At 37.8% G+C, this 24,092-nt stretch overlaps 1 protein-coding gene across 2 annotated transcripts in view; it reads left to right on the forward strand.

Annotated features, from left to right (window-relative positions):
- The window catches only part of PLPP1 (phospholipid phosphatase 1), a 132,762-nt gene that overhangs the window by 85,468 nt on the left and 23,202 nt on the right, over positions 1–24,092 (forward strand). For both annotated transcript variants that reach the window (XM_044663938.1, XM_044663947.1), the window contains exon 3: positions 139–419. In XM_044663938.1, the coding sequence (XP_044519873.1) occupies positions 139–419 (281 nt within the window). The remainder of the gene's footprint in view (positions 1–138; positions 420–24,092) is intronic.

Consider the following 24,092-nt stretch of genomic DNA (forward strand, 5'->3'; position numbering starts at 1 on the left):
AAATGAGAATGTCAGTGGTAGAAAATGTAGTCTGTATTTTTGAACAGTACTTTGTGTCATGTTTTTATCATATTTTTCACTTTATTAATTTTTTAATGTTATTTTTTCCTAACATTTATCTCTCTTTCTCTTTTTCAGATGATTCTTGGAGAAGCCCTGTCTGTTTACTATAATCTTTTGCATTCAAATTCCTTTGTCAGGAATAACTATATAGCCACTATTTACAAAGCCATTGGGACATTTATTTTTGGGGCGGCTGCTAGCCAGTCCCTGACAGACATTGCCAAGTATTCCATCGGCAGACTGCGGCCTCACTTCTTAGCTGTCTGTGACCCTGATTGGACAAAATTCAACTGTAGCGATGGCTACATTGAAAACTTCCCATGTAGAGGAAATGCAGTAATAGTTAACCAGGGCAGGTAAGTGAGAAATATGTTGTCTAAGTTTTATCTTTCATGTTCATAGTCCAAAGAGTAACAATTTTGAGAGGATGGGATATATGTTACTGCTTAGCCAAATTCATTTAGGCAGAGAATTTACTGAGGCCACCAAGAGGTTCTCTTTTCTAGTTTCTTCATTTTTTGTTACCTCTTTCAAGAATTATGTGCAATTTTTTCTCTCAAGCTGTTTTGCAGATCTTATAACAAAGCATGTAAAGTTGTATGACATCTTTTAAACTTAAAATGGATTTTTCCCCCAGATCTGAATTTTTTTCCTTAGATCACACCCTCCCCCTAGTTCAAACATGTATAGTAAAGCAAAACAAATTTCCATGTTGGCCATGTTCCATCTCCCTTCTGATCCCCCTCCCCTGCAAAAAGTTTTCAATCTGTTCTCTTGAATCTATCACCTCTCTATCTGTAGGCACATAGCATATTCCATCATGAGTCTTCTGGAATTGTGGTTAGTCATTTTATTGGTGGTCAGTGTTGCTAAGTCCAAATCTTTATGACCTGGTCCTGCTCACTTCATTAGTTCAGAAAAGCCTTCCCAAATTCCTCTGATATCATCCCTTTCATTATTTAATATAGCACAGTGATTCCATAGCATTCATGGACCATAACTTGTTCAGCCATTCCTCACTTGATGGGTACTGCCTCAGTTTTTTTGCTATCACAAATAGAACCCCTGTATATCTTCTTAATGTTCCAAGGGAACTGAAAGGCCATTTAGTTCAAATTTCCCCATTTAGGAACTCCCTTTATAGAATCTCTGGTTGGATAGTCTTCTTTAACTTTCACACCTTGATCTTTTTAGAACATTATTAAAAAAGAAGTTGATGGCTCCCATAGTCCAGATATTCAAGAACTTGTAGAGAACTATCTTATCTTCTTTCCCCTTTCCACCCTTCTGTGAAGTAAATATTCCCAAGTCCTTGAGATAACATGTTCCTTGCATGATATGTTTTCTTATTATTCTTGTTTTGATAAAATGTGGCACCCAGAACTGAACATCAATCTACCTTTTAGATTATTCTTTTCTGGAGGTAATGAGAAGATCTGGTATTAGTTGACGTCAAAGAAAGAGATTTCACAAAAAGCTTTGGTGGTAGAACATCATAAGACTGATATTGGCAAGATGCTAACTTTTTGTTGTTGGTGATCAGAATGTCCAATTGATATTTTCTCAAATTTTGGATAAATTCCAAGAAAAGGAGAAAAAATTGTTATGTGGAAAAACTAGAGTAAAAAAAAATACTCTCATAACTTGCTTTTCTACTTAGCATTCATCTGAAAACCTTTTCCCTAGGTAAAGAACCACATGCGTCAAGTGAAATAAATTTTTAGGAAGTAAATAGATTCCTTTAAAAGCTTTCTTATTGGCAACCCCTATTGATTTTGCACTTTAGCATTCTGGAGCTCTAGGGTTCTACTATCCTCAGCCTCCCTGTGCTAGATGCAGCTCTAATCCCTCTACTCTCTTACTTCAGGTTTGATGATGAGAAGTTTACTCTGTTCAGACATAACAAGGCTCCACTGGCTCTTAGCTTCCCTGACATAGCCCTCCTCATCTACAAGAGGAAATGCGTCTGGTCAAGGTGTCACCAGGGTATGGTTTTAGGCAATCCCCAAGACAGAGAGGTGCTGACTCCTTATGCCAAGCCATGCCAGAGAAGCCCAGTTAGCTTGCTTGGGGGAGGAAGACATCAAGGAAGTAGATGACACTCTCCATTACAGGGTGTGCTACTATACCTAGCAGTAATCAATAGTTTACAGAGTTTGGAACTTGGTCTTTTTAAAGCATTTAGCTGCCATAGGATATAGGAATCAGGAACTAATGCTGACTAATCCATTCTTTTCAGTTTCTCAGCCTTCCAGTTTATTGCCTTCCCTAAGGTATTTTTAAAAAATTATAATTAGTTTTATTTAAGTAATAAGCATTTTTTCCTCTTCATTCAACTACTCCTTTATTTCAGACAGAAAAACATATCCCTACAATAAATATATGTATTCAAGCAAAACAACTCCTTACATTGACTGTGTCTGAAACTGTATATCTTATTATGCATTTGAAGTTATTACTTCTTTGTCAGGAGGTGGGTGGATAGCATTCTTCAGTGCCCCCTGATTTGTGGTTGATTAGGGCATTGATTGGAGTGGTTAAATCTTTCTAAGTTGTTTGTCTTTATAATGTTGTTGTTATAACATAAATGTTCTCCTGGTCTTGCTCACTTTACTTTGCTTCATCAGTTCATGCAAGTCTTCCTAGGTTTCACTGAATTCATTCATTTTGTTTTTCCTTAAAACAGATTAAGTTGTATTCCATTACACTCATATACCATAACCTGTTCAGCCATTCTTTGCCACTTCAAAAATATTTTCTACAAATATTTTTGTTCATATGGGTCCTTATCTGCTATTTCTTTGAGGCATAGACCTAGTAGTGGCAGATATCTGTTCCCAATTCACAGAATATGTTGTTAGAGCAAATTTTTGGGAATAGTCTGAAATTGCTTTCCAGAATGGCTAGACCAGTTTACAATGTCACCAATAGTTTTATCAGTGTGCTTCTTTTGCTACATCCCCTTTGACAGTTCTCATTTTTCTTTTGTGAGGTGGAACTCCTAGGCCCCTTTTGTTTGTATTTTTCTTATTATTAGTGATTCGAGGAAATTTTTGATTTGGTAATTTCCTTTCTTCTTTTATCAACTATTTCTTCATATTATTTGACCATTTTTTATTTGGAGAATTATTTTTACATTTTTGAATAGATTCCTTTTATATCTTGAAATGGGATATTTTTCAGAGAAAGTTGCTTCAGTGTTTTCTCTCTGTCTCTCTCTCCCCCTTTATCTCTTTTCCTCTCCCTCTCCTTCCTTCTCTCTCCGTCTTCCCAGTCCTCCCTTAAGCAGTTTCTCTTTTTTGCTACATAGATTTTGTTTATCAAAAGCTTTTTAATTTTATGTAATCAAAATGGTATATTTTATAATCTGCCATACTCTGTCCCCTATATAATTATGAACTTTCACCCTATAAATAGTTATGAAAAGTAAGTTCTTCTCTTTAATATTTTATGATTTGACCTTTTATATTTAGGTCATATATCAATTTGGAGTTTATTTTGAGATATAATATGAAGTATTGATTTAAACTATTTCCAGACCACTTGTTAGTTTTCCAAACAATTCTTGTCAATTACTCTTTATCCCAGTAGTTGTGGTCTTTGGGTTTATTGAATATATTCTTTTGCTTCTGTATTTTGCATGCCTATTTTTTTCCTCTGATTGAATTTGATGCTTTTTAAACAGTACCAAAATATTTCAGTGATTTTTGCTTTTATAGTTAGATCTGATACCACTAGGCCCCCTTCCTCTCACTTATAAAAAATTATTTCCCTTTGTGATTATTTTTTTTAAACTCTTACCTTCTGTCTTAGAATCAATATTAGGCATTAGTTCTAAGGCAGAAGAGTGGTAAGAGTAGGCAATGGGTGTCAAGTGACTTGCCCAGGATCACACAGCTGGGAAGTGTCTGAGGCCAGATTTGGACCCAGGACCTACCATCTCTGGGCCTGGATCTCAATCCACTGAGCCACCCTTCCCCTTCCCTTTGTGATTCTTGACCATGAATTTTGTTACTTTTTTTTTTAAACCCTTACCTTCTGTTTTAGAATCAGGACTGTGTTTTGGTTCTAAGGCAGAAGAGTGATAAAGGCTAGGCAAAGGGGGTTAAATGACTTGCCCAAGGTCACATAGCTAAGAAGTGAATTTTGTTACTTTTTATGGCACTGAATAAGTAAGTTAATTTAGGTAGTTTTATAGTTTTTTAAAAATGTTGACTCCACCTGCCTATGAGCAGCTGCTACATATAATATTTTACAATCATATTCATGTAGTTCATGTATGTGCATGTGTGCCCTTGTATAGACTCCCAAATATTTTATTTTTTTGGTTATCACTTTAAATGGAATTTACCTTTTCTTTCCTCCTGGTTTTTGTTAGTAATAGGGAAATGCTAATGATTTGTACAGGTTTGTTTCATATCCTCAACTTTGTTAAAGTTGTTAATTATTTTGGCAAGCCTTCTAGTTAACAGTTTAGAGTACTTGATAAATCATCAAAATATCCACCAAAGGGGATCCTTTTGTTTTCCCTTTGCCTCCATTTTTTAACTCAGTTTCTTTTTCTGGTTGTAGTGCCATAGCTAGCATTTTTAACAGTCTTATCAAATAGTAGTGGTGACTATGAACATATGACCTTATTGGCAAGGCCTCAAGTTTAATCCCCCCCCCCCCCCTTCCCATATAGTGGTAACTTAGTTACAGAACTATACTAATTGGGGGCAGCTGGGTAGTGCAGTGGATTGAGAGCCAGGCCTAGAGATGGGAGGTCTTGGGTTCAAATGTGGCCTCAGACACTTACTAGCTGTATGAGCCTGGGCAAGTCATTTAACCCCCATTGCCTAGCCCTTACCACTCTTCTGCCTTGGAACCAATACACAGTATTGATTCTAAGACAGGAGGTAAGGGTTTTAAAAAAAAAGAACTATACTAATTATCATGTTCAGGAAAGTTCCGTTTATTCCTGTGTTTTAAAATACTACTTAGCAGGAATCAATGTGGTATTTTTTCAAAGGTATTTATTGCATCTATTGATATAGTATTCCCCCAGATTATTCAAATGCTAAATTTGTCATTGAGTTCAGTTAGGATTAGAAAACTGTAATATAAGACAAAGTCTGTAACTTTAGATAAGCATATGTGGCTTCTAGAATGGGTGAGAATTATGAATAGATGATAGTATTCGTCAAGAGCAGCAAATTGGCCCAGTGGATAGAGCAATAGATAGAGAACTTGGAATGAGTTCAAATCTGACCTCAGACACTTACTAGCTGTGTGACCCTGGCCAAGTCATTTAACCCACTTTGCCTCAGTTTTCTCATCTGTCAAATGACCTAGAGAAGGAAATGGTCAATAACTCCTTTTTCTTTGCCAAGAAAACTCCAAATTGGATCATGAAGAGTTGGACCTATCTGAAATGATTGACCAACAACAAGAATTAGTATAAGTTAGTCAATAAGCATTTATTAAACACTTACTATGTTCTGGGCACTGTTCTATGTCATAGGGATTCAAAGAAAAAATTTAAAAGCCCTATCCTTAAGGAGGTCACTTTCTAATGGGGGAGACATAATGCAAATAACTGTATATACTAACAAGACAGACACAAGATAAAATGGGGATAAACTCAAAGGGAAAACACTTGTGAGGGATCAGGAAGGGCTCTCCCAGGAGGCCTGGTAGAGACTTGAAGGGAGAAGCCAGTAGGATGGGCCTTACCATGTGGGGCAGCGAGCCTGTCCTGGAGGCCTATAAGAACAATGACTAGAATTCCGATTGGGTGATAGATATGAGCTGGTGCAGGAAGAGAGTGGAAGTGGCTCTGGGGGGCGCTGGGCAGTGGGCCCCAGGATGTCACCTTAGAGGAGGGACCAAGGCTCAGTGAGGTGGGAGGATGGGAGGTGCGAAAAAGGGAAAGGTGAGATGAAAGCAGATGAGGCATTCCCTGGGGCTCCAGGGAAGGGGCAGACAGGTTAGAGATAGTTGTGGGCCAGAGGGATGGCGATGAGGCCGTGGCACACTGGCGCAGGGGCTTAGGAGCTGGGTTTGTGCAGTGATGTGATGTGCAGAGCGCGGCACCAGGGGAGCTCATGGTCTTGGAGGAGGGAAGATTATTAGTAACTGAGGAAAAGGCACGGAGCGGGGCAGGGGGATTAGACTGTTCAGGGCCCACGCTTGGTGTCCAACTGTCTGCTGGTCATGTGGAGTCCTGCGAGCCAAGGTTCAGAAACTGGAAAGCGAGGAGGTTTGAGGGAATATCGGGATGATTGAAGCCCTGTAATGTGAGGGAGGGGCCTGTGGAACACCCCAGAGAAGTCCCCGAGATTTGGGTTGGGGCCAACGCCAGGACTCCCGGACAGTTCCCGGGAGAGGAGTCTGCAGGCAGGTGGGCTGGATGGCCCAGCCGGGAAGGCACAGGGGCCACATCCGTGGGAGGTTGTGAAGCTTTGTTTCCTGGGAAATTGCAGAGATCAAGATAGGCCTCAGCCAAAGGCCTGGACCTTTATTTTGGGGTCTTGGCTATACAAGATCCTTGAGTGTAAAAACTGAAAAGTAGAGATTGTATGTTTGTTAGACACCCGAGAGATATATACCAGGTTTGTTACAACTACATGATAATGTTTATAATTATTATATTATGGTTCCAGGACGATTTTTTCCACCAGGATTATAATTAACGGTGATCCTATATTTTGGCAAATGGAGGCCCTGTTCTTTTGAACTAGAACTTGCTCCAGATGGCAGTTTGTTTTGGATGGAGTTTTCCTCTTAGAAGAGCTCTGTGTTTATTTCTTCATTCCAAAAAGTGTAAAATTGGCTGCATGATGGTATTTTTTGCTGACTTGCCAAATCCAGGTAGGAAGGAAGCAGCAAGGCCAGATGCCTTTAAGAGAAAGTAACATTGATTTAAAAAAAATACAGAAACTGAATTTGGAAATTCTAAGTTACTGGGGTCCCCTCAATTTTCCTTTCAGTCATAAGGGGAAAAAATAAAATTTTTTACAAAAGACTTTATATAGCTGGTTTTTATGCTTGGGACATTTTGGGTATTTTGGCATATTCATCTCTGGTAACTATAAACACATTTCTGTAAAATTTATGTGCTTTTAGTTTATGTTAAAAAATTGGAAATAAAAGGTGAACATTTTAAAGACAAGTGAAAATCAGGTGAAATCTTGATGAATTAAGAGCAGATTAATTAGGTATTGGAGTTGCCTTACCAAAATAGACCATTAAACCTAATTTTAAAACGATAAAGTCATTCTGGTAAGAATAGATAGCAAAGATTTCCAACAGGGGAATTCATGTAGTCTTAAGTGTGGGTATATTAATTTAAGCATCAAATTATGATTTTTCCATGGTAGCATTTTGCCTTTGTATTCAGCAGCATGTACTGATTGTTGGAAATAATTTTAAAGCAATAAACAGAGTATTTCTCCATATCCATTACCTTTGGCAGCCCTTATATGAAACACAGTGAATGTAGGAAAAACAAGAGAGTTTGTAATGGAAACATAAAGCTAAGAGAATCCATTTTCTCCCCTTCTTTCCCCACCCAGTCGGAAAAATACAGCACAGGCTAAACCTATTGAATTCCAACTGTCTGGATGACTCAGTTCCATAACTTTCATCCGAACAGTCTTTGAAAGTCATACTTCAGGGAAGAGGTATGTTGAAAGGGAGTTGGAAAAAGGGTGGTGGTTTTTCACTGTGACATTTTGGAAGAATGTCAGAGCCAGGGAGTTAGTTATAATATATGAAAGAGCTGGTATTCCCAGTTCATTTGTTTTTGTTCTCCAGAGGGTGTTTCATTGAGGTTGCAGAATAATGACTGAACAAAAAATTTTGTAATTGAATTAGCAGGCCTCTTTTTTTAATCCTTGAAGTTGTTTTTTAGCCATTTTGCCCAAACACCAAACCGCTACAGTATCATTTAGAGAGTACCCTTCTTATGATAAATTTAAATATGGTGCAAACATGATACTCTTCATCTCATACTTCTGTTAGTTCCCTAAGTGGTATATTTTACTTTTCCATTTTATATATGAGAGGAGAAAATGAGACTTAGGCTAGCCAAAATTGTCTTATAAATGGTCTGAAGAGATAGTCTAAGATTAGAATACACATTTATGTGGCAGAACTGTCAGTAGAACAATTCAGATTTTCAGACTTGGAAGTGTAGTTAGCCATGTTGCCAAGTAATCAACTTGCAGCGTGTTTTCTGGTTTTTGGAATGCTAGAGCATCTTAGAAAATCCTTAGTTTTAGAGGAGGTGGGGAGGAGTTGCTGAAGCAGGTGGTTGGAGGGTAGGGCAGGGTAGGGCAGAGATAGGGAGAGGAAGGCAGTGTATATATAATTACAGGCACAACTGGGCTTCTCCACAGCAGGGCTTCTTAACCCACTCTCTGTGAACTTAAAAATAAATTCTTTGTTAAGTGTATTTCAGGTATTTTGGTTTCCTTGGCAGTCTTACATATTTTATATGTATAAAGAATATTCTGAGAAGCAGTCCATGTGCTTCATTTCCCTGCCAGAGAGGTCCATGACAACAGAAAGTGAAGAATCCCTGTTCTATGGGTTCCCCTCAGACTCCAGTCACTTTCTGACAGTTTTTCTCCATTAATACATATATTACTAATTGTAGAAGTATGTGCAAGTACTCAAGTGTGATAGGAATGAATCAAATGGATTTATTTTAATGCTTCATCACATAGATCAGGTTGGAACATAGTGAATGCTCAAAAAATACCTGTTGATTGGTTAAATGCCTAGGCACTGGGAATATAAATACAAAATTAAATAGTCCTAACTCACAAACAAGCAGACAACAAAAACAACAAAAAACCCCAAATCTTCAAACCCCATTTTCAGGAAACAATATAAAGTAATTGGTTTTTCTTTTCAAAAGGCAAAGGTAGGTTTTCTTGCTTTGGAGACTAGAAACCTCACCCATTAGATCACCTTTGGTGATTACCATTAGTACTAAAAGTTCAATTCTGAGTTAGCTGTCATTTGGACTCTGGCTTTAAAACCTTGCCTTCTAAAGTCCAGAACCAGAGAGAGCCACCCTTTTTCCCTTAGAGGGAAATGATGGGTGACTTAAAACTCTCCCATACATTGACTCAGGGTTTAGAGTCTGCTTTTTATTCTTGTGTTCTTCCTCATATTTTTATGACTGGAATGTCTATTAATAAATTACTAATATCTCTTTGAGTTAAGTGTGCCTCTTTCAGGTTCTAAGAGGTAGTCTTCATTTTTGTACCTTTAAAGGGTAAATGCTGCTCTGGATGTCCTTATATAAAAATGAAGGACTTTCCCACAGTAATGTATGATTATACTTTAGGGATGATTTTAGCTTTTACAAGGTCCTGAGTAAGAGAGAATAGCATGTGAGGAGGATGAGACTTGCTTTTATTCTAATGGCAGGAGTGCCACAAGTGTGAATGTTTAAGGAAAGTTGTGTGGGAGATACATACACACTGCATAAGAAATTGAGCATGAGTCCCCTCCTTGTCTTTACTTATTTTGGTGATTGATGCTCTTTTATTTTGGACCTGTTCTCACCGAGCTTATAGACTAATTTGTAAAACACCTACATGTGTGAGGAGGTTAAAAATGGAAAACATTTGGGCCTCATGTATGATATTTTTTATAACTTGTTTTTAGTAATAATAAACATTCATATAAATAAAACCTCGCAGAACCATTAGTAGATGACTCAGAGGCCTTGAATACACTTTTGCAAAGTCATTGACTGACCTCAGTCAACCTCAGCAAGCATTTGTTAGCTGTTTTATTATGTGCCAGGCACTGTGCTAAGTGCAAGTGATACAAATAGGAAAATGAGATAGTCCTTGAAGGCTGGAAGTGGACATTCTGTTTGGAAGCTTGAGTGTTTTTTACCAATAAGTAAATACAGGATATATACCAATTAAATACAAAGCGATTGTAGATGTCACTTGGACTGATCCTTGAAGGTGAGAAAACAATTCTACTAAAATGAGCTGAAAACAGAAAACGTAGTATAGCCTGTGCAAAAGAATGAAGGTGGGGATTAAATGTCATGCATTCCCGGGGAACAGGAAGACCAGTCTAGAGGTAGTATGAAGTTTGTGAGGGGCAATGACTAGATTATAACTCATAACTTGTCACTTCCCCTCACTGGTCCCCTGTTGTCAGGTCTTGTTTCTGCCTTCACTCTCTTTTGAGTATGTCCCCTTCTTCCCAGGCACACTGCCAGTGCCTGTGCAGTCCCTCCTCACCTTACCTGGTCCGCTTCAGTAGGGTGATCTCCCTACTGCAAGCCCTTGCCCACTGCAGTCCATCTTGTGCCCAGAGGCTGGAGAGGTTTTCCTCAGTCATGGATCCCATCATGTCACCTCCCTATTTACTATGCACCAGTGATAACCTTTTGTACACTTCTAGGGTCAAATATTTAATGCATTTTTTAGTCATGAAAGCCCCTTCCTACTGTTTCAGACTCCTTCCCCCACCCCAGTGACTTCCCCTGCGATTACAATCTTCCATTTACATTGTATATCTTCATAATAATTTGCATGTTGTCTCCCTCATTTGTTTATATTTTAGCTTTAAGGTTAATAGAGAGCCACGGAAACTTCTTGAGAAGATCAGTGACATGACCTTGCCTGCACTTTAGGGAAATCACTTTGGCAACTGTGTGGAGGATGGATGGTGGAGAGGAGGGACTAGATGTAGGGTCTCTAATCGAGCTCTTATAATAGTTCAACTGGGAGATGACGAAGGCTTGGAAAGGGTGATTGTGATATGTTTGGAGAGAGGGGTATGGCTTCAAGAGAGCTTAGGGAAATGGAATCAACAAGATTGGGCAACTGAGGAAGTATGGTTCAGGGTAGATGAGAATGAAATAACTTGGATCAAAGAACTATAGGATTATAGATTTAGAGTGGAAAGCCATTTTTAGAAGGTTTTCTATGATGACTCCTGAGTTGTGAAAGGGTAGTGACTTCAACAGAAATAGGGAAGTTAGGAAGAGGGGCTGGTTTTGAGATATCTGTCGGATATCTAGGTGGAGCTATCCAGTATATAATTGGAGATGTGAGATTAGAACTTGGCAGAGTGATGAGTAACTGCTCAGTGGCACAGTGGATAGAGCTTGAAAGTGGGAAGACTCATCTTCCCAAGTTCAAATCTGTCCTCAACCACTTACTAGCTGTGTGACTCTGAGCAAGTCACTTCATCCTGTTTGCCTCAATTCCATCTGTAAAATGAACTGAAAACAGAAATGGCAAAACCATTCCTGTATCTTTTGCCAAGAAAACCCCGAATGGGGTCATGAAGAGTGGGACACAACTGAAATGATTGAACAACAAGAGTGATAAAGATTGGCGATAGAGATTTGGGCCATTTACATAGAAATGATAGTTGATCACTTGAGAGAATGTAAGAAAAGAGGATAGAGCCCAGGACATGATCCCAAGTCACATCTTCTGCATAAAGGAATGAGAAATATGAAAATATTGAAAATGAGAGTGTGAAAGATGGATCTGACAGTTGAGTCCAATGACAGAAGTGTCACAAACATCTAGGCAGTGGAAAGTATCTTGAAGAGAATATGGTCAACAATGTAAAGAATGATGAAAACTGGTTACTGGATCATTTGGTTATTGAACTTGAGGTCAGTGGGGTTCTTTCATTATTGTATTATTAGTATAATTGTACTAATTAAAAGTAAACTTGCCTGCAGTAAAAAAGTGAAAAATAAAAAGGGATTAATTTGTGGATCCTTAGACCATATTTTTGTTGTGTTTTTAACTCCTGTGTATACCTGATTGAGATGTTTAGAACCATAGTTCTGGATACTAGTTTACTTAAGCATCTTAGAACCCTGACTTATCTAATAAAATCCTCCATATAACCTAACCCTTGAAGGGTTTTTGTGATGCTAGAAAGAAAGAAAAAACCCAACAACCTTATTTTGTAGCAATTTAATGATTCCTTAATTATGCAGAGATAATTCAAACTGCTGAGTTTTAGTAGGTTTTGCATTTATAATTTCCTAGTGCAGAAACCTCCTGGCAAGTTTTTGTGGGGAGAAGGGGAAATTAAGCATCGGCTGGAAATTTGTTGAACATTTATAGTTTAAAATTTGTGTGCATATTTACAGAGTGAGTTAGCTCTTTCCATGAGTCCTGTTTCCAAATGTGCAGTGTTGGCAAATAACTGTGGCTTTGTGTCACTGTTTCATTGTGGTGGTATATTGCTGGATGTGTAATTTTTTCTTTTGGGTTTAAATTAACAATGTAGAAAGAGTATGTTTTTCTAAGAGTGTATTGTTAAGTTTTGATTTATTAAATATCACCACCGCCTTCCACTGTTTCTTCTAAAAAAAATACATTTGACTTAGGGGCTCAAATTTTGATCCTTTTGTCTAAAGATATCAGGACACAAGCATGGGGCCCACAAGGTTAAGTACCACTGAACAAGATTAAAAAATAATTGAGAAATATTTAACAAAACATAAAAATATAATAAAACATAGATGATTAACATTTAAAAACTAAGTCAATATGCAGGCCACATTATTTGATTTTCATATCCCTGCTCTAGTTAACCAGTTCCACCAGACACATTTCTTTCAGCTCTCTTGCCTTTTTGTTCTGTTGCTGCTCATCTCCTGTCAAAGGAAGACCCTGGATTACACCCACTGGAAGAAACTCTCATAGATGTGACCCGATGGTGACTTTTGTAGGGATAAAGCCTTGCCTCCTCAGCAATCATAGTTTGAACCCAGAAATTTCTTGATCCTGTAATATTTAAAAATGGGTTTGACAGATATAAGAATTAAAAAAAATTATTGTTGTTGCTGTTTATAAAATAATTAACCCTTAAGTCTTGAGGAAGATAATAGCTTTTAACAATTAAATTTTAATATAAATATAGTCTAAGAAAGAAATAAGGAGGGAAGGAAATAGAAAAATATTTCCTAGCCTACCACCCTAAATTTACCTGCCCATGAGAATATCTTCCACCTGAGCCACCAACTCCAAATTGCAGAAAAACCCCTAGCCAAAGACCTCCAGAGAAGAGCCTCATCTCTATGGTCTCAAGTTTTTTTAGTTCACTTTCTCCATTTCACTTCCTTTTCCTGTGCACTGGTCTATCACATCTCAGGAACAAATCAAAGTCTCTCTGACTCAAACCTTAACTCTTAGTTCTGGGTCATGTTCCCAGTGGCTCTTAACTTGTGACCTCTGTTTGGAGCGTTCCAGCTACACTATTAGGCTGGCTCAGACCAGCAGAAAGTTCATTGGGAGGAAGGGGTTCCCTTTACACAATCCCAAAGGCTTTGCTGCTGTCAGATGGTTCAAAATCAGGAAGAGATGATTTCATCAGTGAAGATGGAATTAAAGAAGATTCCTTCCCATCTCTTTTCTGTTTGAATCCTATGGACTGCTGGACCTTCTCCATCATACTTGTAGCTGAAACTTCCTACCTGTGCCATCTTCCCCATGAGCTCTCTGAGAGCTGGAACTACTTCTGTTTTTCTTTATCAGATATCCCTACCTCTTAGTGCAGTGCTTTGTACTTAGTGATTATTACATTTTCCCCATTCCTTCTTTGCTCTGGTGCTACTGAGGGAAGCAGAGTTAGCTAGAATCTTCTCCCAGGGGCCTTGGGGCCCTCTTGGTGGGGAAAGGAGTAGAGCAGGAGCTTGGATGTTCTGCTCTGTCCTGGGCCTTGGCCCATCCTGGGCCTCTTCTTGCCTCTGGACCTGCCCCTGGCCCGAAGGGACCAAGATCTAGAGATTTTTTTCCTGGACCTTAAATTCCTTCTTGCTCCTCTAATCTTTAGGCCTTTGGCCTGCTGAGTGAGGGAGAATGTGACAGGTGAGCCCCTCCTTGGCCAGATGGCATGCCTACTCTGGCCAGGAAGAGAATAAAGATCTGAGGTTTTCCTTGGTCCTGGGCTCTGGCTCTGAGGTTGTTGAAGGGAAGCAGAGCCTGGCAGCTTGGCCTCTCCTTAAGATAAAAGCCCCTCTGCCTTCACCAGAGAAAGAAAGGGAACAAGAATCTAGAGGTTCTGTCTTGTTCTAGGCTTTTGCCCTCTTTGAATGAGAAAGGCTCAGAGCCTAGCCTTTGGGCTTCTTGGGTACCTGACCTTGTAGCTTAGGGACTAAAATCCCTGGAGGCTTGAGGTTAGCCTTGATGTTGATAGAGCCTTAGCCTTTGGGTTGCTAAGGGAGGCAGGGCCTGGCAAGAGGGCTGTCCTGCCACCTCTAAGGGCAGCCTGGAGATGCTTATTGATTATAGGTTACATTTGCCTCATAGACTCCCCTTCTGCTTCTGCCTTCAAGATTGTTCCAAGATCACCTGATACATGAAACCTTTTCTGATACTGTCCCAATCGCTCCTAAACACCCTTCCAAACTATTTTTGGTGTAAACCACTTTTATTCTCTTGATATTCATTCTGCACAGACTTAAATCTATGTATCATATCTTCAGATAGAATGTAAGATTCGTAGTGTATGAGGATTATTTCTGTGTATCTCTGTCATAATGGCCTGACTTAACATTGGGCATGGCACAAATCAGGTGCTTTATAAATGACTGCTGATTGCTTGGTTGATGAAGCACAGAACTGAAGTTGTGACTGGCATTCAGTAGAAGTCTTTGTTAATTTGAATAGCCATAAGAATACTAGTGCATTCTCTCCTTCAAGATGAAAAATTAATATCCAAATACTTGAAGTGTTATATTTAATAAGATTTATTTATAATAACTTGAAGCAAGGGAAGAAGAACCTCAGTAAAGAAAACCAGCTTTCCCAGCTGAGCATGTGGGAAAAAGAGAGGGAGAAGGTGGGGTTACCCTCAACTATATACAAACACACAAGGACACTACGTGGATGAAAGGAAAAGGATGCTGGATAATACTAAAGGAATTCTGGGGAACATAGTCCTGGGGTAGAACATTCTAACTATACACTCCTGTCAACATTTGGGAATTGGTAGTTAATAACACTAACAATGGTAAAGTACTCATTGGTGTGCAAAGCGTGTTAATGGATAGAATCTAATTTGACTTTTATACTGACACTGGGATAGGTCAGGTATTCTGAGTGAGATTAAGAGATTTACCTGATATATATATATAAAGAGAGAGGGGGGGGGTAGATAGATAGATAAAATCCCTGACTTAGGGACAGATGAGTTGGGCTAATCCATTGAGAAAGCCTACATTTAGAGCATATGCTAGATTTAAGGCATCCTGTCCCATCAGGAGGAGCCTTAGAAGGGTCATTTAGTCCAACTTTTATTTGAAATATGAATCTATGATATCCCTGATCTGTGGTTGTCTGGGCTTTGCTGGAAGACCTCTTGTCGTGAGGAATTAATTACCTAATGAGGCAACTCGTTACACTTTTGGAAAGCTCTAATAGGATAGTCAGATTATACCAGTGAACTAGAACATTGGAAAATAGTTAATTCAAAACATGGTTAGTGTGCTAGCTCTCTCAGGACTAGAGTGCTGTCACATTGAGATTCTGTTTGAGTTGAATTGTGTAAGACCACAGACCCTGCTTCTCATAAGGGCTGATGGTTGAATTGTTTGTGAATAGTTAGAAAATTGAATGTATATAAAATACTTGAGAGAGGATGGGAGGAGGGGAAGGAAAGAACATGAATCATGTAACCATGGAAAATTTTTCTTAATTAATCAACCAAAAAAAGTACTTGAGAATTTTGTTTTTTTTGTATTCCTTTTTGTTAAGACTTACTTTTAAAATTCTTAGAGTATCAGGTGTTAATAAGTATAAGCTGATGGTTCTTTGCTATCTTTGGGTGGGCACTTGGTTGAGTAGATCAGATTTTGTTTTTCAAAAATTATTTTCTTTAGTTATAATAGCATTGATGCTTAGTTAGGTCGCTTAATAGTATCATATAATTAGAGCTAGAAGACATTTTACAGATTCTCTAAGTTCATCTGTTTGTTTTATGGATGGGTAAAAGGGAGGCCCAGAAACTGACTTGCTTGCCCAAGGTTGCCCAGATAGAGTAGAAAAGGCATTATTTGAACTCTTCTAAATTTGTATTCAGGACTATTAATCACAGTATATTCAACTGTAAAGATTGATGCACAAAGACATGATGGAGCCCTTTCTGAATATGGGAAAACATGACCCTTTCTCCCTTACTGAATGTGTTTTTAAAAGAAACATCTGTACATGCGCTGGATAGTGTTTATAGTCCTGTTACTGTGTTGTATTATACTTTGGGAACAATATGGGTTAAGTAGATTTGTTCATAAATGTGTGATAGTTTGTAATAAGAGTTTTTCTTTGGATGAGTTAAGCCTATGCCTTGTTATATGATTTTAAAAAATTGATATACAAGTAAGCAAGGTTCTCTTTTGACTCAGTCACTGATTTGCATTTGCCCCAGTCTCTTGGCTCTTAAATTATACAGATCTAAAGGTTATACCTGTATACTATTTGGCTTCATCATTGCTGACTGTAAGCTACTGTAGAACATTTAAAACAATGGAATATTTTCTTCATTGTTTTGGTCTTTTCCTGTCTCCTTCAATAAAATTTAAAATAGAACTATTTTCCCATTTGTATTTAGATTGTAATTCCCAAGTTGCTGAGTGTGGCAGCCTTTTTCACTTCCGTCCCTTGTCACCAGGGAATAAATCCTTGTTGTGCTATTCTTGAAATACTTTGTAAATTAAAAAATGTGGTGGTAGATGGCATCTTCTTATGCCTTAGGTGTTTTTATGAGTTTTCATAGCTAGAAAAGAAATTATTTAAATAGCCTTTTGAAACCTAGGCTCTGAGATGATCCTTAGAAAGTAGATTTTCAGACTTTCACTAGACTAGAGATAGTTTGGGACAATGTAAAGAACCCTAGCCCTGAAGTCTGTGGTACTGAGTTCAGATTTTGTCTTGCTTACTTCCTGGGTGACTTTGGACAAGTCACCTGTTCTCCTTGGTCCACAGTTTCCTAATCTGTAAAATTAAGGAATTGGGCTAGACTATTTTTGAGGTCCTTTTTAGCCCAATAGAAATTACTGTCGTGATTATAGAGCTTCGAAGCTTCTGGTGGGAGATGTCTACAAATTTGGAAAATTTTGAAAAAAAAAATTATTTCCAACAACCTCTAACTGAATTTGGCATTTTTCTACATTGTAAATTAAAGAAAAAACTGCGTAGTCCATTGGCTTCCCTAGACTTCCAGTGGGGTCTAAGACATGAAAAAGATTAAGAACCCCTGTTCTATCAGGTTTTCCTGTGTAGTAGGACTTGTTCCATAGGTGCAGCGATATGTTGATATATTTAGTTTTTTAAAAATATATTTAGATATTATTTAGTCTTAAAATGAAGTGACTTGGGCCTATGGTTTTGGAATATTTAAAATCTTCTCTGTTGGAAAGATCTATAACATCTTTTATTAATTTGTAACACTTAAGGATATTGCTGAATCCATATTAAGTAGTCAGCAAACATTTATTAAGCCTACTCTGTGCCAGATGCCTCTGTACAAAGTACAGAAAATACAGAACTGAAAATAATCCTTGTTTATGTGGAAGAGATAATCCATATATAAAAAGGTATATATTAAATAGATAGTTATCCTAGAATGATTAGGAAGAAAGGAGCACTCAAGTGGATATTTGAAAGAAACAAGGGATTCTGAGTGAAGGTGATTAGAAGCTGGGTACATTTCCAGGAACTGGAAGGAGCAGCCAGTGCAGTCATGGAAATGGGCAATGGAGTACCTATGATTGAGCAGTAATTAGGCAGTTTCGCAGGACTTGACTATGCATGACGGGAAACTGGAAAAGTTTGTTGAGTCCTGTTTGTGGGGCCTCTAAATACCAAAGAGAAGAGTTTATATTTGACCTTGGAATTAATAGGGAGATTCTAAAATTTATTGAGTCAGTTTGTACTTTGAAAAATTTGTTTGCCAGATGTGAAGGATGGAGAGGGGCATAGACTTGGCACAGAGATAATTATTATGAAGCTATTGTAGTAGTCTAGTAACAATGGCCTTTCTACCTTTCACCTTTTTTTTTTTTGGTACAACTACAATAAAACTTTCTTTAAAAAATATAAAAATCATCCTTACCTTAAAGTTGCACACTTTGTCTAGTTGAAAGTTTTATTGAATTAGATTCGAAGCTGTGTGAGTAGAGAGAAGTGACAAGAATGATATTGTAGAGGTGAAAGTGATAATATTTGGCAGGTTAGTGGGTATGTGAATGAAAGAGAATGAGAGACAAGAATGAGAATAGTATAGTAAACTTAGGTGACTGGAAGAATAGGGGTACAGTTAACAGAAATAGGAAATTTCAGTGGAGGGAATAGATTTTTTGGGGAAGTATAATGAGTTCTCTTTTGAGTTCTGGTTTGAGATGTCTCCAGGATATCTAATCTGAAATCTACAATGAGTGAGTCAGTATTGGGGAGTAAGGGGTTGGAGAGTAACTAGTGATGAATATGTGTATCTGAGAATCATTTCACAGAGAGAATAATTAAACCTATATGTGCTGCTAATACTCACGTGAGAGGACAACCTAGAGAGGACAGTGCCTTGAATACTTGAGAGAAGAAAGTAGCCAGGAATATGAAGTAGTTTGGGGTGGGGATTGTTAATAAATTGCTATTAGATTTGGGGAATTAAGATATCATTGAAGACTTTGGAAAGAGCAATTTCAGTTAAGCAATTGGGTTCTAAGGCAGGCTATAAGGTTTAGTAGATAATAAAAGGAGAGGAAATAAAAGCATTGTGTATAGATGACTTTCTCAAGGAGTTTGATTAAGAAAGGATAATAGCTTAAAGAAATAGTAGGCCTTGGTGAAGTAAGTGTGTGTGTGTGTGTGTGTGTGTGTGTGTGTGTGTATGTGTGTGATGTTTGTAGGCAAGAAGGAGTAGATAGGAATAAAAGAAGGAAAGATGAGAAGGGAAGAGAGAGATAGAGAATATATATATACACATATATCTAATATGAATGAGAGTGTGGACAATCTGGTGGAGAAGATGGAAAAGGGTTAGTTTTGGCCAAAAGGACCACCATTTAATTAGAGTCTGGAGTGAAAGAGAAGAGTTTGGGTGATGTCAAGAGATCTTGAGGTAAAGGAAAAAAGAGAAAGAAAGAGTTTTTGGTAGATGCCTTATTTATTATTGACCAAAAATGTATTTTAATGAAAATGAGACTCTCTTAAGCCTCCATGTAAAATGTAGTCCTGATGTCTTGTAATATTTTCTGTTTTGGTGAATAATCATAATCATTTAACACTTTAACATTTCAAAATTCTTACAGCAGTCTTGTAAATAGTGCAAGTATTTACTCAGGCTGATTTTTTTACAGGTAAGGAAATTGAGACTTAACCAATAAGTGATTTGCCTGTGATCATATAACTAATAAATATCTGAACCTATTTCTTTTTTTTTTTTTACATCAGATCCAAGCAACACTGTATCTCATAGTGAAGGTTCTTCTGTATGCTTTCTAATATTTTCACAACAGTAGAGCTTGTATATAAAACATAAGGTAACAAAAATAGCATAGAGCTTGCAGCTATTCAGCTGTGAAAACTTCTAAAAACTTAATGTATTTCAGTGTAGTCATTAATCAAATTTATATATAAATAACATATACACATGCATATACTATTTCTTTAGCTAGTTCATTGTCCTTAGTAGAGCCCAATTTTTGTTTTATCTTTGCCAGTTTCTGACCTAGAGAATGTCATCTCATTAGAGATTTTTGAGATTAAAGGGATTTGTTGCATATAATGATGATGATGGTGATATCTAATACTTGAACGTTAATAAAATGACGTTTAAATTGTTAGTCTAATAAGTGATTGATTGTATTTTTTAATTTATTTATTTTCTTTGTTTACTTGTTATTTTTTAAATGGCAGCAAGTATTCATTTTACTAGAGGACTTCTGTTTTTTCTAGTCTTTCCCTTTTGGGACCTTATTGTTCGATGTTGGATGAGGTTAGCCTGAAAGTTGAATGTTGTCATAATTTACTGGGTTTTGACCCTAAATTTTGTAACTGAGTATTGTATGAACCAAAACAGCCTTTTGTGACCAGAGCTTGTAATACTTCTCTTGGCAGAGGGAGGGAAAGAACTTAAAAATACCATTGTTAATGATTTTTCATATGTATTGTGAGTTGGGTTACTATGAACAATGTTAAGGGAATGTTTTGGGGATTTAGACTTCCTTTTCCCCTCCAGAAATCTGGTAGATCTTATTCATTTGGACAATAGTATTGTGTAGGCCGAATCTCAAAGCACATATATATTTTCTGTAAAGATTAAGGTTATTTAATGAGCTTAAGGACTTGTACCTTGTGAATTTTTATGGATATTTTCTAACACAATACAAATGTTTAAATTGATCAAACATAACTTTTAATACAAGTTCTAAAAATATTTTAGGGTAGAAGAGTGGTATTAATTATAGTAGCCTCATACTTTTACATGAAGATATTTTATTATTTTTCCCAGCCTTACTGTCCAGTGCTCTTTCCTTTAAATTAACCTTATATTTTACTTTTCTGTATTCCCATTTTCTCTCTCCTATATCCTCCCTCCCCATTAGCAGAATGTAAGCTCCTTGAAGGCAGGCTCTGTTCTGTTTGTGCCTTTGTATTCCCAGTGTGTTAGGTGATGCCTTGCACATAGTATTTGTTTCTTGAATTTTTAAATTGAATGATTAAATTGTTAAATCTCTGTTTTTTCTCTCTCTACAATTTTTGGACTGGTTGGTCCACACAAGAAGGAATTTACAAAAATTACCTTGTCTTTGGCCAGTATCTCCACAGCCTACTCTTTGGCTGGTGCTGAAGGGTGATGATAAAAGCTTGCTTTGTTTTTTTCTGGAGTTATCCATACAACCAGACCATTAGATCTTAGGCTGACTTTTCTTCAAGAATAAAGTAGTTTGGGTTTGAGAATAACCTGTCGTCCTATCAGAAGACTGCCCTTTTTATTCACTCTGATGGCCTGTGGAAAAGTCTCCTTTTGGCAGACTGGTTGTTCTGGTCAGAGCAAATGCCAGAACCATAGTATACTGTCAATGAAGAGCTTTGTCAGGCTCCCATCCTGCCCCACACTTTCAATGGTTAAGCAAGCAAGCCTTTACCAGTCCTTAGCTCTGGAGGCACAGAAGGGGTTAATAGTTTCTCTAATGTTTGTACTGGGTTAGTGGTCTTTCTTCCTCATGTAACGTAGTGCTCAGTGTTTTGCTACTGAGGTAATGTTTTGGAAATTGTCTCATGTACAAGACAGGCAATTTCAGGATTTTGGTTTATGAAAGACTGAAATGAGATACTTTAAAAATTAGGAGTGAATCTTTACTTAGGCGATGGAAAACAAGACCTCGGCAGCATGTATGTGAAGACTTGTCATTTGTTTTAAGTCATCTCTTCTAAGAAATGATTTCAACATGTAAGTTGTTTATTCCTCAGATCAGAGGCCATGTATGTGTTGCTCAAATGACGTAGATAACCATTGTGCCACCAGTCTGACAACCTTTCATCATAACATTCTTCAGACATGGAGACTTTTCTTTCTCCAAATGTATTGTTAAAATGTTTTTTGGAGCTCTTGGGAAAGATGAGATCTTGATAACTTTGATGTTTAAAAAATATTTCTTTGTATCATAGAATCTGTTTTGTATGTTCTAATTTTCAGCAAATCTGTTGTTTGGGTGAGGATTTGTGTGTTTTGTACTAAACTATTAATTATCTCTCCAAATCTCTCCCTCATATCTTTTCAAAAAATTTTTTAATCTTAACCTTCCATCTTTGAATCAATGCCAGGTATTGGCTCTAAGGCAAAAGAATGGTACAGGCTAGGCAATTGAGATTAAGTGAGTTGCCTAGGGCCACATGGCTAGGAAATATCTAAGGTCAGGTTTGGACTCAGGATCTCTAATTTCTAAGCCTGGCCCTTTATCACCGAGGCACCTAGCTACCCCCTCTTCAATTTTTAAAAAGCTTAATTCTCTCTAAGAGTTTTAATTTCATTTATAGTATCTTTAATTTTTCTTTTTCTTTCTTCTTCTTCTTTTTCTTTTGCTTTGTTTCCCCCTGAAATTCTACTTAGACTTGTGGCCATTTTTTCTTTGAGGCTTTGGTTGTGGATGTTTTGGACTTTTTCTCTTTGACCAGGTTTATTTATGTCTCTGGTGATCCTGGTTTAGTAATAGCTCTATATTTTTGTTGCTGTTGTTTTCTTTTTCTTCTAGTTTTCCTTTTTGAGTTGGGTTATTGTATTAGAACCAGACCCTTTCCACAATGCTCTTCAAATATGTCACCAGTAGCCCATGCCAGGAAACAGCCAAGTGCCCAGGCTGTCTGACAGAAGGCATAGTTTGACTGTTGCCTTCCTGATCTGACCTTTGCAGAGCCCAGACTCTGCAGGCTTGCTCCTAATTTGAACTCAGGAGATAATTGATGTCCCTACCCTGTCTAGAAGGCTCCAACACTTTCAGAACATTTTAGGTATTGCCCTGCACACAAGCCTTGGCCCGGCTGGTGGCCTGTATGGGTCGTGAATCTTTGATCTTTTTCTGGAGTTCTGCAGAACTTATGGCTCCCCTCTAGTGTGGAGTGGCGGCCTAGTAGGAGAGCCCCTTTGGGGTTCAGGGACCCTCCATGTGCCCTAGCAGCACTCCTGGCCCAGGACTGCCCACTGACCTAAGTGAGCTCCTGGGTCAGAAGCACACAGCTGGCTGCCCACCCTCAGGTCCTAGTCCTCCTCTGCCACTCACATGCTGGGGGATACCCTTGTGATCACTGACTGGAAAAATGTCCCCTCATGGTTTCTCCTCGGCTTTCAGGGTCACTCCTGGGCCTGGCATGGATTTCTGGGGCTTTGTTGGGGTAGTAGGAAAGAGGCTGGGTTCTGAGGCTTCCTCCCACTCCTCTGCCTTTGCCAGGCTCTCCTCCAACCCAGGGTTTGATTTCAGAAGAAATATATGCTCCTGGAAAGCCTTATTCTGGATGCTGCTCTAGCATCACATTACAGCTCCAGATAGCTGTATGTTAAAGGGAAAATCACAGAAGAGAATAAATGTCAAATTAAATTGATTCACCTCATTGATGGGTCATACTAATGGAAGCATTGTGTTTTTTTAAGTACACATGGCAAGGTTGTTCCTATCTATCATTGAGCATTATAGCTGGCCAGATTTGTTTTATAATTGTGTGTGTGTGTGTGTGTGTGTGTGTGTGTGTGTGTGTGTGACCTTTTTAATGTGGATTTCTTAGATTTTCATTCGACTTAGACTTCATTAAAATGAGGCTTTATATAATGTACCTAAGTGTATCGGGTCAGAAAATAACATTTTATGACATTTAGACTTGCAAAGAGGAGTACAGATATTTTGGTTTGTGAGATTAGGCTTGTTAGAATGCACAACTTTTCTTCCTATCGTATTCTAGTCATTTTACAAAAGTTCACATATAAATGTCATTACATAATAGGGATAATTTTCCAAAAAATTAATTAAAAATATCTTTCCATGGCTACATGATTCCTATGATTAATGTGTATATCTGTTCGTATATGCATGCAGACATTTACAAAATCTATACCTGTATGGAACATACAACAGAGCACCTGAAGATATTTTAAGTAATTTAACTTTTTGTCATCTTCATCATGCCTTTTTTTAGGCATAGGAAATGTTTCCCTTAATAAGGTACTCTTTGTGGTTGCATGATTTATAGTAAGTCTTGTTAGTCTAATCTGGAAGGAACTGAGAGTGGACCTGTCTGACCAACTTCCTTTTCATCTCTTATTTCACTTCTGTGTTGGTTTTTTATGGATTCATTTCTTCTCCTAACTTCTGCCTACGGTCATGACAGTTGTAATCTCTACCTTCAGCTATGAATCTTGAGGACAATTTAATTCATGCAGTGAGCTTAATCTTTTCCATTTCTCTTTCTTTCCCAAACTTGGTAATTACTAAAAGTTGTTAGTTTCACCTAAAGTAGATGATGGAATTATGTAAGTTTTCTCCC

This window comes from Gracilinanus agilis, chromosome 1 (genome assembly GCF_016433145.1).
Source record: "Gracilinanus agilis isolate LMUSP501 chromosome 1, AgileGrace, whole genome shotgun sequence".
Classification (NCBI taxonomy): Eukaryota; Metazoa; Chordata; class Mammalia; order Didelphimorphia; family Didelphidae; genus Gracilinanus; species Gracilinanus agilis.